Raw genomic sequence first — 14,229 nt, 5'->3', positions numbered from 1 at the left:
GTACTATAGGAACAGATAAGCCTTGTGAGGATGACCAAGAAGGACTTTGTAGAGACAGAGATATTAAATTGATCTGAAATGTTTGACAGATTTCAAGAGATAGAAAATGGAAGGGAAGTCCCTGAGATTCCACATCAGGTCACTAGACAGGGCCTGGGGGGGGGGTGGGGAGATGGAGGTGATGGGTGTGTAAGTATTCTGTAGACCAAAGGGCCATACTATGTGTGAAATCACGTTATTCAGGCCGTGCTTTTGTGCTAGGTTCTCCGCTAGCCCTGGGCCACAGGACTTCAGCTCACACTCCAGGCTGAGGCTGGACTTGGAGCCCTATCCCATGGAGCTTCCCACTGCCATCTGGTGGTCATCAGGAGCCCAGGCCCCTGCTGGAGGGGCTGACAGTAGAGCAGCATCATCAAGGCAATCTCCTTGCGAGTGTGGCAAAGCCTGTGAGCAACCCTATTTCCACCCTCTGGAAAAGTTGGCATGAGAGAGAAAGGCCCAATATCTTGCCTTCAGCAAGTCAGACCAGCTGGAATTCTATTTTTAACCAGCACTGTTGTCGTTGACAGCTTGGAACGCTTTCTCCCTCCTTTTCTTCCTGCGTCCTGCCTCTTACAGCCCAGGGCCCTGTAGAACGGATGGATGGGAGCAGCCTCAGCACTGGTAAACAGAAGACCACTCTCCTTTCTCCCTGTCCTTCACTCCACCCGGCCTTTGTCCAGCCTAGTTAGTGGGAGGAGTTGGAGGTGGTACTGTCTGTGAGGTCAGTGAGCCTTGAATCTCAGGGCTCCTCATTGCACAGGCACCTTCCAAGGCCCTGGTCAGTGTCCTAGCATTTTCTATTCTTTTTCATTAAAAAAAAAAAAAAAAAAGACACCCAGTTTTATTAGCACCAGGCCTCACAAAACTTAAGTCTGCCTCCTGATGATTTCTTTCCCATCTCCAGCTCAGTGTCTACTTCAGTACGATTTTTTCCTGCCTTGTTCTAATTTATTGTATGATCTTGAACAGCTTTCTTTCCTGCTCTGAGTCTCAGTTTCCCCATCTTTTACAAGACGAAGTGTCAAGAAAGCCTCCCAACATACTGTATTTCTGATTATCATGTATATTCTCTGGTGAGGACATCTGTTCTTCCCTGTCATTGTGTGTGTTTGTGTGTAGGGATGATGTTGCTGTCTCTTGCTTCTTTCTGGGGCTGGATCAGTCTTAACAATCAAAAGGGGGCCAGGCTCTGGAATTCCTCCTGTTTGGATCCAGTATCCGCCTCCCTGCTTTGTTGCTGGCCAGTAAAGGTGCTTCCACAGGCAGAAGCTTAGCCAGATTCTGACGCAGAGAAGAGTGCATAAAAAATGTCCCACTCTTTAACCTCTGTACACCTATCGTGCTCTGAACCCTGGTGTTGCAAACACACATCGAATAAACCGAGGCTTATTATACCGTGTTTCCTCATACCATGTCAATTAAATTTAAGTAAGTATCTATTAATATAGTATCTTTGCAGTGGCACAGCTTCAGGAGAATATGCTAGGATATATATCATATATCATGGATATCCTCCCGCAACCCCTACACCCAGCTACCGTGTATTTAGGTGAGTCCAGGATGACAACCCAGAGAAAATCCCCACATCCCCCTCCAGCCTCAGACCATGGGCTTCTTGGCAGGTGGTCATGCACAGGAGCGAGCAGCGGGAAGAGGGACCTGACAGGGAGTATTCTACAAAACCCTGTGCCCCTCATCTGCCCCCCAGAAAAAGTCCAGAAAGGAAGTTCAGGAGGAAGCCAAGTCATTTTTATTTCTCAAAGAGTTTGGGTGAGGGAAGAGGGGCAGGGCCATAGAATGGAACTGGAAAGGAATGAAGGGACTTTTCAGTGCAGAACAGCCTGTTGGGTCAAGGAGGTGTGAGATTAGGCTGGGTGGTATTTTCAGTGCTGAAATGGGGAAGGGCACTGTGAGGTCAAAGTAGGGGTGGCCTGGAGCATCTCAGGACTTGGTACCGTGCCCAGCTCCGGAGCCTTAAAGCATCAGTGCCATTACTATGTGTATATGAGAGGCAGGCCAGCCTCCCTGCGTTTCCGCTAAGTACGGATAGTCCATTGCTAGGGATGCTGTGTGTGTGTATGTCTAAGGTCAGTGCCATGTTTGTGTGTGCCGGGCTCAGTCCCAGATCAAGAGTGTACCTAATTTCCCGTGTGGGAGTTTGGTTTGTGTCAGGTAAGCCAACTGTGCGTGTGTGTGCATGTGCAGGGCCACTGGGATTAGTCCATGCTTTTGGGTGTCAGTGGGTGTGTGTCTCTTGTGTGTCTGGATGGGTCCCTGCTTGTAGGAATGGGGGTGTCCCGCCTCAGCCTTCACTCCTCCTCTGCGCCTCAGCCAGGCCCTAGTGTGCTGATGGTGGTGTAGCTCAGTCTGGACAGGGAAGCAATGGAAGGGGTGGGAGGGTCCTCATCGGGAAGAGGCCTGGGACGAGCGCGTGGAGGCCTGGGGCAGCAGCGGGCACACGTCTCAAGGCAGGCCTGGCGAAAGCGACGGTGCATGAAGCAGTAGACCAGGGGGTTGACACAGGCTGAGGCGTAGCTGAGCAAGTGGATGAAAGAGATCGGCGCCCCTGAAAGTGCGCGGTGTGCGCCAGAGCTGTCGAAGGCACGCCACGTGTTGGCGCTGTACAGTGGCAACCAACACAGGAAAAAAAGCACAACAATCACCAGCAGCATCCGCACCACGCGCTTCTTAGCCAACAGCTTGGCCTGGTAGGGCCGGGGGCCGTATCCTGGCCCAGGAGTGGGCGCGGTCAGCGCGGACAGCTCCAGGGTCTGCCGGGAGCGCGGAAGCTGCACGTAGCAGCCGTCACCGTCCTCGCCAGCCAGCCCATTCCCCGGCCGGCAACGCCCAGTCGGGTGGGCGGGACCTGGGCACAGAGGACGGTGGTCAGAGCCTCGGGCTGAGTTTTCTCAACCCCCAGCCCCACCCCCACCCCCACCCCCACCAGACCCCTAGTTCCAGCCTTTTTGCCTACTCCGGCTCTTTTCTGCTCCACCCCATCTAGGCCCCGCCGCTGCTTCCCAAGGCCAGGGACGGGGTGGGGGTGGGGGTGGGGTTGGGTGGCTGGATTTCACGCACCGGGTCCCGCCCCATTCCGCAGCCCTTCTTGGCTTCGGACTCGGCTCTGGCTCTCATTGTCACTGTCTTCATCAAAGCGAAGCCCTAAGTAGAGCTCGCGGGAGATGAGTCCGTAGGCCACAGCCATAACCACACCCGGAACGAAGAACAGAAGCAGGAGCAGCAGTACCGACCTGGAGACAGAGCACATCACACAGGTATCTATCTGTCCACGTGGAATCAGCGATAAAGTAAGAGCCAGGGATTCTTTCTAGGGCTGCTGAGCAGGTCCCTGGGGTAGAAGTAAGATTTGGGGGTGCTGCCGGGAAGGGCTAGAGAACTGGGGAGTGGCGCCAAATGGGAATCAGGGTGGTGGGAGCGGAAAGGTAATTGGAGTATTGGAGGAGGATTCTGGGGACTGGTAGTAAGCAGCTGATGGAGAAGAGAATTCCCAGGATTAGGTAATGAGCACCCTCACCAGGTTTGGCGGACACGTGCATTGGGCCAGCGATGCACGCATTGCAGCACACGGGAGGCTCCTGCTGGCTGCACCGCGGTGTACACTGGGTAGGGCACCATGAGCAGTCCAGAGAGCATCCATGTGGCTATAATCACACGAGCTGCGTGGGAACGCGTCTGCCACACGCGTGCCTGCAGTGGTCGGCAGATGGCACTGTATCGCTCCAGGGCGATGGCCACGAGGCTCAGTGTGGACACACTCACAGACACCCCTAAACAAGGGAAGAGGAAGGGGTCACTTAGGAAACTTGTATCACACACTCAACCAGTGTGATTTTCTCAATGCCCACAGGGAAAGACCCTTAAGTATGGCAAGGACTTTAGGAAAGGGAGGGGCAGGGGTTTGTCTCACCTACCCATGAGGTAGGAAACCGCCTTACAGACGACTGTGCCAAAGATGAACGTGCCCATGAGATTGGGCAGGAGGGTGAAGGGCATGCAAGCCACAGCCAGCAGGAGGTCGCTGACTGCCAGTGAGAGCAGGAAGGCGTTGGTGACAGTCCTCAGGCGGCGGCTCAGTCCCAAGACCACGATGATGAGCACATTTCCTCCAACACTCATCAGAAAGATCACTGCATAAAGGGTGACCCTAATGGCCAGCTCCAATTCTGGGTAGGAAAAGGGAGAAGTGGCAGTAGGAAGTCTGGATCTCACTCAGCCAGACCCTCCAAGCCCACTTATTTCCCACCTGGGCTACCCAGCTAGATCCCTCTGCCTCCCAGGAACACCTCCTCCCACGCGGTGGGTAGTGAACTTGAATCCTCCAGGCTTCTAACCCCTTGAGGCTTAGTGAAATTGGCTTGACTTCTCCTTGAGAAAGTTTGTCGCTTCTCAAGCTTTGCTCCAAAATCTCCCTTCTCCTTACAGCTCAATTTCTTGAAAGGATTATCTGGATCTCCTCATTCACCCCTCAGTCCATTACAGTCCAGTGCCCCATCTGTCTCCTCCATGACCATTTGGACACTTCTTCCCAAGATCATGAAGATTTAACTGCCAAATCCAAAGGTCTCTTCTCAGCTTATTTTACTTGATCTCCCTGTAGCATTTGGCACTGTTGACCACCCACCACCTTTTGAAACACAGGTCAGGTCATGTCCTTATTGTCTAAAAATAAAACAAACAAAAAACACACAAAAAAATCAAACCCCTTCACCTGCTCTGTACTGTCTGCATTCCTCTGGCACGTCTTCCAGATCCTCTGAGAACTGTCCTCTTCCTCCGCTCGTCTCCTCTTGCAAAGCACCCACTTAAGCCACCCGATGACTCAGTTTCTTGAAGGCTTCATGCACACTCATGACTTCCTCCCTCGCTAACATGGATTTCTCAGCCTGGAATGTTCTTTCACCAGCCCCCATCACAAACTCATTTTCTGTATCTCGTAAATTCCTATTCGCTCTTGCCCTTCAAGACTCGGATGAATGGCCCCCTCTTTTGTAAGGCCTTTCTAGATGCCTCATTTGGAGTTAATCTCTCCTTCCTCTAACCCATTCCTGTTCCTTAGGTATCTATTAGAATGCTTTTTCTTTTCTGCCTTGTATTTTAATTATCTCCAAACATTCATTCTCACTCAACAAACAGGAACAGAGGACTCCCTTTATGCAGGCCCTAGGGACAAATTCCCTGCCATGTGCAAGCCCATGATCTAGAGGGAAACTTGGATATATAGACAGATTTAAGTGCCACACTGTGTGATAAGGAGTGATGTTGAAGAATATACAAAGTGCTGTGGGAGCTCGCAGAGGTGACACTAGTGTTGTTGGGCTAGACAGAGGGCTGACCCCATTCATTTGTGTCATTGTCTATTGGGGGATGGCTTCATCACAGCCAAGCAGACCCAAATGAAATTTAATTGAATTAAACTGGACTCAGTCATTCAAACCCATGGCCTCAACATGAGGGAGACTAGAGCTGGAAGGGAGAGAGGGCACAGAGACAGAGCCTTTCAGGTTGTGGGGAAGGAAGGGCCCAGAGGGGTAGCCCCCCCTTTCTGCAACCCCGTACACTGACTCTTGCCATAGGCTCTGAATTAAACTGTTTTCATAACAATAACCAACTTACTCAGAAATAGTTTCAGGCATCCAGTGCACGCTGTTTACAAGAGATCCCTGAACAGAACCCAGCAGTGACATTACTTGCTCAGATCACACAGGTAAGTAAGGTGCTGAATTGGAATGGCAGCCGAGTCTCCAGATCTCTAAAATGCTCTGCCTCCTACTAATTCCTCATCCCTCTGTCATTCATAATGCTGCCTCCTCCCAATCAAATCTCAATCTCAGTGCCTCTTCCTGCCTCTGTGTACTCCAGTGTGGCATTGCTCACTGTATTATGTTTAACTCTCTATCTCCCTCACTGGATTCTGAGCTTCTTGAGGACAGGGGCAGGGCCCATCTTGTTCTTCAGCCTACCCCTGACACTTAGAGTAATATTTTCTGCATATGGGAGGTGTTCACACATGCTGGCTAATGGATTTTGGATGAAACTGTCACTTTCCACACAAATGCACCTGCTTTGTCTTTCTCCATTCATGCTTCACCTCTGTGCCTCTAAAGCTCCAGCATGCCCTCTCGTCTCTGTCTCTGTTTCTCTGGAGACGCATGCCACCCTCTCTGCAAGGAGGGCTTATGTGTAGCAAATCTGAAGGGTGTGTGTGTGTGTAAATAAAGAACATTTATGAGGGAGAGGTCTGTCAGAGAGGTCTTTGGACCCAAAAAAGAGCTGTTACGTACTTTTTGTGTCTCTTCTCAGTCCACTCTTCTTCCCCCAACCCAGCCCTTTCCTTACTCTCTCTAGTTCTATCATCTTTCTCAGATCCTTCCCTGGATGTCTCTTTTCAAAGAGTTCTTGCTTTATTTTTCTTTCTTCTCTTTCTTTCTTTCTTCTTTTTTTAGAATTTATTTATTTGAGAGAGAGAGAGAGAAAGAAAGAAGAGGGGGCGAGACAGAAGGAGAGGGAGAGAGAGAATCCTTAAGCAGACTCCCTGCTGAGCATAGAGCCCAAAGCCCACACTTCATCCCAGGACCCTGAGATCATGACCTCAGCTGACATCAAGAGCCAGGCGTTTAAATGAATGAGCCACCCAGGCACTCCTTCAGCTCCTAATTCTTGAATCAATAACCAAACCTCAAGTTGGTACAGCACTCTAAAGTATAGAAAGCACCTTTCTCATTCATTCATCCAACTGATGTGTCCCATGTGTATCCTTGAACTTGGTGGAGCAGAAAAATGAGACTATGCCCACCCTTAAGAAGGTCCCAATTTGCGTGGGTCTCCAGAAAACTAGAGTCCCAGTAAAATTGCCAAGCACTTTGCGCTTTTGCTGAGCATTCCCAGCTATCACCTTCTAGCCACCGCTATCTCTCCAAGTCTTTGCTGTTGAACCGTTAGGAGAAGTGAAAAAGAAATCTTAGAACTAGGAGTCTGAGGAGGGGGAAGGTAGAGCACAGGATTTTTAGAGCAGTGAAACTATTCTGTATGGTACTATGGTAGCTAGATGTTATTACACATTTGTTAAAACCCATAGAATAGGAGCACAAAGTGGGTTAAAGTCTCTGCCTTTGTCTCAGGTCATGATCCCAAGGTCCTGGGATTGAGCCCTGCATCCGGCTCTCTGCTCAGTGGGGAGCCTGCTTCCCCCCTCTCTCTCTGCCTGCCTCTCTGCCTACTTGTGATCTCTCTCTGTCAAATAAATAAATAAAATATTTTTAAAAAACCCCATAGAATATATAACAAAAAGAGTGAACCCCTAATGTACACTGTGGAATTTAGTTGCCAATATATCAATATTAGGTTATCAAATATAACAAATGTATTGCCTTAATATAAATATTAAAAATAGGGGAAATTGTGTGTGTGTGTGTGAGAGAGAGAGAACTCCTTGTTCTTTCCATTCAGTTTTCCTGTAAACTTGAAACTACTGTAAAATAGTCTATTAGTAGGATGCCTGGGTGGTTGATTCTGTTAAGCATCCAACTCTTGATTTTAGCTAAGGTCTTGATCTTAGTGTGGTGAGTTCAAGCCCTGTGTTGGGCTCCATGCTGGGCATGGAACCTACTTAAATACATACATACATAAATAAATAAAAGTCTAATAGTTTTCTCAAAAGTCACAAAAAAGCAATTGGAAGGAAGACTTGTGTGTGTATTTCTGTCTGTATTTATGCATCCCTGTGCATTTGTGTGGTGGAATAGGAGTGATCACAGTGGCTTCAACAACTGGCAACTTAAGGTAGAGGTGGAAGAATGGGAGAGGCACCTTCCAGATATCATGCCTATTATCTAATATTATAGATAGGACCTGTGGGCATTGTCCTGCTGAGCCAGAGAACTCAGAAGACCGTGACAGCTCATTTCTGCTTCTGGGGTCTAGGGAATCTGCATTTGTTCTGTCCAGATGATGGCAGAGAAATATAAGCACAAAAATCCAGATAATGTGCCGTAAAACAAAAATCAGGACTTTATAAGAATGACACTGAAGCTGCTGATGCCTCGAATCCTGCCTTCCACTGGTATGTTAGGAACACAGACATCAAGGTAATACCTATGTGTCTGTGGGAGCACGGTAGCATCTGATTGTAGATAATAGCTGGGCATATGGGGTACTAACTGAGGGAGCAGAAATAATGTGGAAGGATGTGTAGTTAATATCAGAGTGTAAATTGGGTAACAGTTTAGTTTTTGAGATAATACCTGGGTGGGTGAGAGTAATACCTATTTTTGTGGACAAGGTGTGAGAAGGGTAACAGCTAGGTGTCTGTAGGTAATGCCTGATTGAGTGGGGGGTACATGTAGGTTTAGATAATATCCGAGCAAGTGTCGTAACATAGGTTCCAATGTTCGCGTAGGTGCTGCTGTGGTTGTAGCTGTGGATGTGTAGGCCAGTTGTCACATTTGAGTGAACGAGAGTAGTATCTGTAGATACGTTTGTGGATAAGATCTCGTTTTGTAGATAACAACTTCAGGAAACATGGATTATATCCAGAGGTCTGAATGTGAATGGGGGAGTATCCAAGTGATGACGGTAGCAGCTGAGTAAGCAGAAGTAATATCCAAGTATGTGTGGGCAATAATTAAGTGCGAATGGATGTGAGATGTTAACACGTTAAGATGTTAGCTGAGAGGGGCACCTGGGTGGCTCAGTGGCTTAAAGCCTCTGCCTTCGGCTCAGGTCATGGTCCCAGGGTCCTGGGATCGAGCCCCACATCGGGCTCTCTGCTCAGCGGGGAGCCTGCTTCCTCCTCTCTCTCTGCCTGCCTCTCTGCCTACTTGTGATCTCTGTCTGTCAAATAAATAAATAAAATCTTAAAAAAAAAAAAAGAAGATGTTAGCTGAGATACGAATCTGACCGAGTACAGTAGCTGAGCGCCTGAGCGAACACAGGTAGCATTTGGGTCTTTGTGGATAATATCTGAATGCGTGAGAGTAACGCCTGTGATTTTTATAAGTAGTATCTGGAAAAGGTTGTTTAGGGGACCACGGGCAATATCTATGTGTGGATGATAAAATGAAAGCAAGTGTGTTTGGTGGATGAGTGACATCTAAATAACGTGGGCAATGTTCAAGGAACTGTGGGTGACATCTCTTTTTCAGTGGGCAGCACCCAGTGAGCATTAGCACTCAGGTCTGTGTGGGTAACAGGTAAGACGAATGTGGGTGGGGCGCCTGGGTGGCTTAGTCAGCTGAACGTCTGCCTTCCGCTCAGGTCATGGTCCCATGGTCCAGGGATCGAGTCCTGCATCGGGCTTCTTGCTCAGCCGGGAGTCTGCTTCTCCCCGCCCACCCCCCCGCCCCATGTGCCTATGTACTCTCTCTCTCTAATATATCTCCAAAAAAAAAAAAAAAAAGACTAATGTGAGTAAAATCTACATTTCTACTGGTAACACTGGAGTAAGCCTGGCTAACAAGCATCTGTGGGCATAATATCTGACTGAGAGGCTAATGGTCTTTGTGGGTAACTTCTGACTGCTTGGGCAACAGCCAACTAACTCTGTGGATAACACATCCAGATGAGCAAGGCCAATTCTTGCACCTGTGCTCTCAATCATTTCATGTTATACTTTCTCAGGGTCCCCTGCTCTGTTGACTATCCCTGCTCTCAGCTGTACCTTCAGTCTTCTTCTCTCTTGGCCCATTCTGCATCAACATTTAAAAAAGACTCTTGCCTCTACTGTGTGTGCACACACACACACACACACACACACACACCCCCAAAGACAACTCCCCCACCCCATACACCATTCCTCAACCCCATGCTATTTCTAGCACTATCCTATTTTTTTCTTTGCCTCTCTCTCCCTATCAAACTTTTGGAAAGTTTTGTCTACACACCCTGGTTCACTTCTCAGAATCCCCTCCCCCACTGTCCCAAACTTCAACCTACTGTAACCAGACCTTAACACCCATAAAGCCTCCTTGATAGGAGGTCCTTGTTACTGGATCTGAAGAATGCTGTTCTGTCTTTATTTGACTTATAGCAGCAGCATTTGACATCACTTATCCCATCTTGTTTGAAGTCTTTTCCTTGTCTTCTTGTTTCTCTGTTGGTTTTGTCATGGGCTCTCCTTCCTTCACTGGTTTTTAAGTATCGGTCTTCTTCAGGATCCTGTCCTAGGACCTCTTTTCTTTTCATCCTGCACAGTCTTTGTATGACTTTATCTGTTCCCATGCCTTCCATTACCTCCTCTATGCAAAGACCTTTCAGGTCTGTATTTCCAGCTGGTACCTCTCCCCTAAGTTCCTGACCATAAGATTTGACAGCTCACTGGCCAATCCCACCTTGGTATATTACCAGCATTTAAACTCAGTGGATTCCAAATTGAATTTATAATCTTCTCCTTCAAACCTGGTTTCTGTCCCTTTCTTCTCTTTCTCATGATATAGCACCAACATCCATCCAATTGTCCAAGTCAGAGACCGAGATGTCATCCCTTGACCTCTTCCTCCCTCTCCGTTTCTAATGAATCACCATGTTCTGTTGTTTCCACTTCTAGAAGTGTCTCTCAAATCCACCCACTTCTCTCCATCCCCACTGCAGATACCTTAGTCTAAGCCCACATCGTCTTTCACCATAGTAGTATAATAGTCTTCTAAACTGTCTCCCCAACACCCACCTTTCATGTCTTCTACTCCAATCCATCCTCTCTACTACAGAACTTATTCAGGCTGTACTACTGAGCCTTTCAGCAGTTGCCATTGCCCTCAGGATAAAAATCTACTCTCCTGGGGCGCCTCGGTGGCTCCATCCCTTTCAGGGTTAAGTGTCTGTGTTTGGCTTAGGTCATGATTTCAGGGTCCTGGGATAGAGCCCCTGAGTCATGGGGCTTCCTGCTCAGTGGGGAGTCTGCTTCTCCCTCTCTGCCCCTCCACCCAGCTTGTGCTTGCTTTCTCAAATAAATAAATAAAATCTTAGAAAAAAATCCACACTGCTTAGCCAGGTCTGTGAAGCTCTTCGCAAACCCTCTAGGCTGGTCTTAATCCTGAGCGTTGCTTTTTCCTCTCTTATGGTGTGTGTTTCAGGCTCTCAGAAACTGACACACTGAAGGGAAGTACCACCGATTTAAACTTTGGGAGCTTCATCATACTGTTCCTCTGCTTAGAATGCTTTTGGCCATTCTGGCCCCTTCATGTATCTGGCTCTCCCTCGTCTTTTTTATTTTTATTCAGTTATTCCTCAGGAGGCCAACTTTGATTCCCACGGCTAAGCTAGGCTAGGCTAGGACTCCTTTTCTTTGTTCCCACAGCCTTCCTAAGGCACAATCCCACTTTGTGCTGCAATTCCCTGCTTGTCTGTCTCTCCCACTAAACTGTGAGCTCCATGAAATAGAAACTGTTCATTTTGGTACCTGGCACTAACTCTGGTTCAATAAATATTTGTTGAATGAAAGAATCTAAGTCAGAGTGTGTAACAACTAGTCTGAGAAAACATACATTATTTTGTGGGGGTAAATACTCAAGTATTTACTCAAATACTCATTTTCCTTTCTTGAACATGGAATAGTTTCCTTATGCTCAGCACTGTTCCATCTCTTGGAATCCCCCTCCTTCCTTTTCTGCCTACTGAACTCCCTACTTCAAGATCCAGGTCCTGGGCTCCCTCGTCTAGGAAGTTCTTGGATTCCATCTCCTTGGGTGCCCACAATTCAGACGCTCTCCTGGGACTTCTCATGCTGACTATTATTTTCCCACTGGTTTGTCTCCCCTTTGCACTTGACTATGGACAGATGAGGGTCTGGACTGGGTCTCTTTCATTCCTGTGTCCCCAGCATTTAGCCCAGCTACAACAGTAGGTATCCAGAAGACATTTAAGGAAAGAAAAGGTGCAGAAAGAGAAAACATCTATAGTGAGCTGGGTTATCAAGAAAATGCGGCTGTTGGCCTGTGGGAGGAGGGAAAGTCATTTTGGGGACTGAGTAAGTGGAAGCAGTGGGGGTGGGGGGGAGATGGTGGCACAAGGGATAGGAGACAAAGGGCGAAGTCAGGCTCTAAGAGGAAGAAACCTCAGGAGAGGCAGGTTGGAGAAGGGACTTGGGACTTGAAAACAAAAAGAGAGAGGGGACAGTGGCTTGATTAGAATTCCAACTTTGGGAGGCAGGAGGATTTGAGGAGGAGTAAAATGGAGACATGCAGCTCTAGGGAGCAGCCCCCAGTGTCCAGCCTAACTCAGGTTTGAAGATCTCTTCTGGGAAGGCTGGGGGTTGGGGTGGGGGACACTGGAGATTATAACTCTAACTTCCCATGTAAGCCTTCCATAGTGCTCCTTCTCTCAACCAGCCCTCTTCTTTTTTCCCAGTCTTGCCTTCTTTTCTTTCTTTCCTTCCCTATTGTGGCTCTGGGAACTGGATTTAAAAGGAAGAGAGACCTGGAGGATAGGCAAGAAGAGGAGGTCCTTGCTTCCTGACCGTCTGTGTCTAGAAGGAGTCTCTGTGTTATGTGTTTGGGGGTGACCAGTAGCTCTGGGTGCGGCCCGGAGACCGGGGCGTGAAGGGGCTCTTATCAGGTGGTGTGAAGCTGTGATGGAGTTTTTTTGAGCCTTGGGGTGGGGGCGGGGGCGGGGGGAGAGGGCAGAAGTGTCGGGGGAGCTGTTTGGAGACTGAGAGGGAGTACTATGAAGGGATGGTGTAGGCGTTTGAGGAGGCAATGGGGGCCACTATCAGTGTGGGGTGCAGCAAGGAGGAGCTGGTGGAGGGGGTTTAGGGGGGCACCCACCTCGTGTCCCGGCTCCGCGGATGCGAGGGGGCTCGCAGCTGAGGTTGCCCGCACCGCTGCTGTTGAGGAGGGCCCCCCCCGGGCGGCACAGGGAAGCCCCCGGCCCGGTTCCGGACCCCTGCGCGCTCCGATTCAGCTTTAGCAGCTCCATGGCCCTGGCCCAGCCACCGCCTCCCTCCGCTCGGCCGGGAGGGCTCCTGCTGCGGCTCCACCTGCTCCCGCCGCGGTTCGGGCGGAGGCTTCCGCCCCGCCTGGTCCCCGCCCCCAACCTTGGCCCCTGCCCCGCAGCTCCTCCTCCGTTCGCCCCGCCTAGGCTCGCCTCCCTCCCAGGCTAGTCTGCCTCGGTCCCGCCAGGTGACTCTCCGCCCCCCTCCTACACTCAGGACATCCACACTCCCCCCACCCACCGGGACTGTTCTTCAGGCTCGCCCCCTCCCTACTCTCTGTCTCCGGTCTTCTCCTAGAGATCTCCTTCCCGCCCACTCCCCTTCACCACCGTCCCGGTTCGGAGAAATTCTTGGGAGTGTGTGTGCGCGCCTGTGTGTGTATGTATTTGTGTGTGTGTACGCGCCTATGTGCGTGTGTTGGCGAGGGCAGCGGTGGGGGTTACGTGTGGATGGAGGGGTGGTAGGGTGGGAGGTGGCGGGGTTGGGGGGAGGAGGGTGAGAGGGTTTGGGTGGGGCGCGGCTGCCTTGGGATCTAGCGTTTTTCCCTGGTGGGTCGGGGACCTGGAGGTGGCCTTTTTAACAGAGTGGCATCAGCCGCGGGTTTCTGTACCATGCCGCAGTGGCTCCAGTGACCGCGACACTATCGCTACAGAGTTCCCTGTATCTCCTCGCCAAGGGGGCTGGAATAGCCCCTCCATCTGCCCCCACATCCTCCACCTCCCACCTCAGGGCCCAATACCCAGGCTTCCAGCCAAAGCTCCCAAGGAACCCTCCAGAACGGGCAAGGACGGCGGGGTGGGGAGGCTGGTGGTGGCGGGCAGCATTTGTCCTTGGGGAGTCTTGGCGCGCAAAAGGGCTGCGGGGAGGAAGAGTCTGACTTGGGTGTGAGGGCAGCCTGGGTAGCAGAGAGAACTGCTTAGAATAAACGGAGGAGGGTTGGGCTGATGGTGGGGTTTGGTTCCAGAGTGTGCCCAGCACTGGCACAAGAGGAAAGGAGGGGGCTGGCTCTCCTGTCTCCAGGCAGCGCCCACCCACACCACACACTGACGCTCACTGTTTGCTCTTTGTGCAGGTGGAGCAGCCTGTGTGGGGCGTCAAGTTCCCACCAGAGGGGACCAGAAGGGGGCCAGATCACTGGGGTGCGGCTGGAGCAAAGCTTAAGAGGGCATGCAGTGGACCGAAGTGGTGGTTTCAGTTCCTGGGGCAGGATTTGTCTCCACTTACATTTCAGCCCTGCTGGCTAT

General features: G+C 50.1%; 1 protein-coding gene across 2 annotated transcripts; it reads right to left on the bottom strand.

Moving 5' to 3' along the window:
• Nucleotides 1-1,769: 1,769 nt before the first annotated feature.
• Nucleotides 1,770-13,810, bottom strand: CCKBR (cholecystokinin B receptor). Of its 2 annotated transcripts, XM_032359009.1 has the most exons (5): nt 12,819-13,503; nt 3,975-4,226; nt 3,578-3,830; nt 3,121-3,293; nt 1,770-2,908 (listed from the first exon to the last, which is right to left on the bottom strand). In XM_032359009.1, the coding sequence occupies exons 1-5, from the start codon at nt 12,967-12,969 to the stop codon at nt 2,370-2,372; spliced, it is 1,368 nt and encodes a 455-aa protein (XP_032214900.1). In that variant the 5' UTR covers nt 12,970-13,503; the 3' UTR covers nt 1,770-2,369. The 2 variants fall into 2 exon arrangements, with proteins under 2 accessions (XP_032214900.1, XP_032214901.1); XM_032359010.1 differs by lacking the exon at nt 3,975-4,226 and having other exon boundaries at nt 12,819-13,810.
• Nucleotides 13,811-14,229: the final 419 nt, after the last annotated feature.

This window comes from Mustela erminea, chromosome 9 (genome assembly GCF_009829155.1).
Source record: "Mustela erminea isolate mMusErm1 chromosome 9, mMusErm1.Pri, whole genome shotgun sequence".
Lineage (NCBI taxonomy): Eukaryota > Metazoa > Chordata > Mammalia > Carnivora > Mustelidae > Mustela > Mustela erminea.
This window is presented reverse-complemented; position numbering and strand designations above follow the sequence as displayed.